Raw genomic sequence first — 2753 nt, 5'->3', positions numbered from 1 at the left:
GCACGATCACCACACGTCACACGACATCCACCACGAGCCGTGGCGGCGGCGGCGGCGGCCGACCTCCGCTGAGGAGCGCGAGTGAAGAGAGCGCGGGGCCGGGGCGCTGGTGGCGCCTCCGGTTGCGTCAGCCCTCTGCCTTCCCCCGCGGGGCGGCGGGGGCCGAGCTCGGGTTTTCCTCCACACCGTTCCCTTCGCGCTGCCCGGCGAGTTTTCCGCAGAGCAGGATTTCGTTAGTTTGTAATCCCCACCGAGGGGAGAGAGGCGGGCGGCGCTTCCCGGGCTGGGGAATATTGTCGCAGAACTGCGCTTTTCCTTTTTTTTTTCCCAGCTTCAAGAGGATGTGAAAAGCTTCTCCATGTTATTAGAAAACATGGCCTTCTGTGGTTAAACATGTCTTTATGGTTTCTTTAATCTTGGAAATGCCTTAAATGAATGGGTGTAAACTTTTCTTTTTTAATAGTCTGCATGCGAAGAGCCAAAATCATTATTTTCCTAGAGCTGGAAGTGCCAGAAATAGTCAGCTGGAGACTTTACACTTGTGTTCTAAGGTGAAGAAGGATGAAAGATAATTGAAAATTAATAGTATTTAAATGTGAGAGGAGGGTGTCTGAAAGCAATGGAAAGGCCAATTTACTATTAGCGAGAAGAAAAATGACACTTTCACAGTTGCCTACGGAGACTCTAGCAGTTTTTTCCTTCCTCGGCTTCGTCTTTGCAGGGCCATTTGGCAGCATTAAAACTTTGTACAACTGCTGGGTGGAAGCTGTCTACGGTATCATCTAATCTGTTAGACCCCAGGATTTTTGGGGCAGTGTCAGCACTGACTCTCATTTCTATTTGTACAGGGCAAATGACTGATATTTCCCTGCCAAAGCCCTGTAAAGAGGATATTACTGTGCAGTGCTGTCTCCCACCCATAGGTGTTTGGGGGTTTCTGCTTGGACGCCGGCTCTCCGGCGGAGCGGTATTGGGGAGAGGAGGAGGGTGCCGAGCCAAGAGTGGAGAGGCGGCCGCAGCTGAGCCAGCAGCGAGGCAACTCTTAACTCCTTCCCTAATTGCAGCCCCAAGGCCAGATCAGCAGGAAGAGTAACTGGGGATAGAAGTTAAAGGGATGTTTTACATTTCTCAATGAAACAGCAAAATCCGTTGCTGGCGTGGGAGCGAATTCCTGCGATTCGGCTGCAGCGTGAGCGATGCCGCTGCCGGGGCGGTCTGCGCGGTGGGGAGAGGGTGAGGAGGGCTTCCTCCTCCTCCTCCTCCTCCTCCTCCTCCTCCTCCTCCTCGGCGTGTCGCGGGGTGCACGTGCATCCACTCTTCCCTCCCAGTGTGTTTGAGGAGGGAAGAGGGTGCCGCGCTGCGTGTTTTGGAGGGGTGCGGGGGAACGGGACAGAGGGGAGGAAAGGCGGGGAATAGACGCTCCAACAGTGGTGCTAATCCTCTGCCTCCCTTTTTGCTCCCCGCCTTCTCCAGACTGTGTACAACCTGGCTGACGTGGCCTGCAAGTGCCACGGCGTCTCGGGGTCCTGCAGCCTGAAGACCTGTTGGCTGCAGCTTGCCGACTTCCGCAAGGTGGGCGATGCCCTGAAGGAGAAGTACGACAGCGCCGCCGCCATGAAACTCAACAGCCGGGGCAAGCTGGTGCAAGTGAACAGCCGCTTCAACGCGCCCACCATCCACGACCTGGTCTACATCGACCCCAGCCCCGACTACTGCGTGCGCAACGAGAGCACCGGCTCCCTGGGCACCCAGGGCCGCCTTTGCAATAAGACCTCGGAGGGCATGGACGGCTGCGAACTCATGTGCTGCGGCCGGGGCTACGACCAGTTCAAGACGGTGCAGCGCGAGCGCTGCCACTGCAAGTTCCACTGGTGCTGCTACGTGAAATGCAAGTTGTGCACGGAGATCGTGGACCAGTTCGTGTGCAAATAGGGGAGGGGCGAGGTGGGAGGAACTGCTGCCGCCTGCCAGCGAGGGGGTGCAGGCCCCCCTCCCCTTCCACAGGACTATCTCCACTTTATTTATAGAGTCCAAGGAGTTGTCGTCTTCTTTTTTTTTTTAAAAAAAAAAGGGGGGGGGGGGGGGGAAGGAAAAAGAAAAAAAAAAAGGAGAGAAAAAAAGAAAAATATAAAGGTTGCAAAGAGAAGTGCCTGGAACCCTCTCTGCATCCATCCCAGAACTGTGTGTGGCTTATATTTTTGGCAATAATGGGGGAGAACCTGAGAATATTTATTTTACAAAGTAAAAAAATTTGACTTTTCTTAAAAAAAATAGAGTAGTTTGAGGGGAAAATCCAACATATCCTAATTTAGTCCCATGGGACATAATACATGTGCAGTAGGCAGAGAAACCATGTAATGTGCTTGGGATGTTAAAACAATTCATATGGGTGCGAGGAGCACGCAGACCTGTGCGTGACTTCTAGCTGCAGACACTAGGAGTTATCTGAATAGGGTATATAAAGCTGTTCAGTGCATTTAGGCCTCTGTAAATAAGGGGTGGTATATTCACGAGGTTCATCATGAAGTGCAGTGTCAATCGCATATCTGAATGTGCCCACTTAAATACGCAATATCATCCGAGGGTAAAGAGCATAGGATCATAAAGGCTTCAGCTGTGCTAATCGTGATTCATTGGGTTTGGTTCCACAACCTAGCAAAAAAAAGCAAAAAAACCCCCCAAAAAACTGCCCTGACAGATGCTAAAGGTATACTTCAAGGCAGAATTTGTCCTGATTTAGTTTTTCAACTAAT

General features: G+C 52.0%; 1 protein-coding gene across 1 annotated transcript in view; it reads left to right on the top strand.

Moving 5' to 3' along the window:
- The window catches only part of LOC112971749 (protein Wnt-5a), an 8882-nt gene extending 6793 nt beyond the window's left edge, over positions 1-2089 (top strand). Inside the window, exon 3 of the mRNA XM_026077431.1 lies at positions 1474-2089. Coding sequence (XP_025933216.1) covers positions 1474-1932 — 459 coding nt within the window. The 3' untranslated portion in view covers positions 1933-2089. The remainder of the gene's footprint in view (positions 1-1473) is intronic.
- The last annotated feature ends 664 nt before the right edge of the window (positions 2090-2753 follow it).

The sequence above is a fragment of the Apteryx rowi genome, unplaced genomic scaffold (assembly GCF_003343035.1).
Source record: "Apteryx rowi isolate R43461 unplaced genomic scaffold, aptRow1 scaffold_452, whole genome shotgun sequence".
NCBI classification, from domain to species: Eukaryota; Metazoa; Chordata; class Aves; order Apterygiformes; family Apterygidae; genus Apteryx; species Apteryx rowi.
Note: the sequence above shows the minus strand (reverse complement) of the source record. Positions and strands in the feature narration are given on the sequence as shown.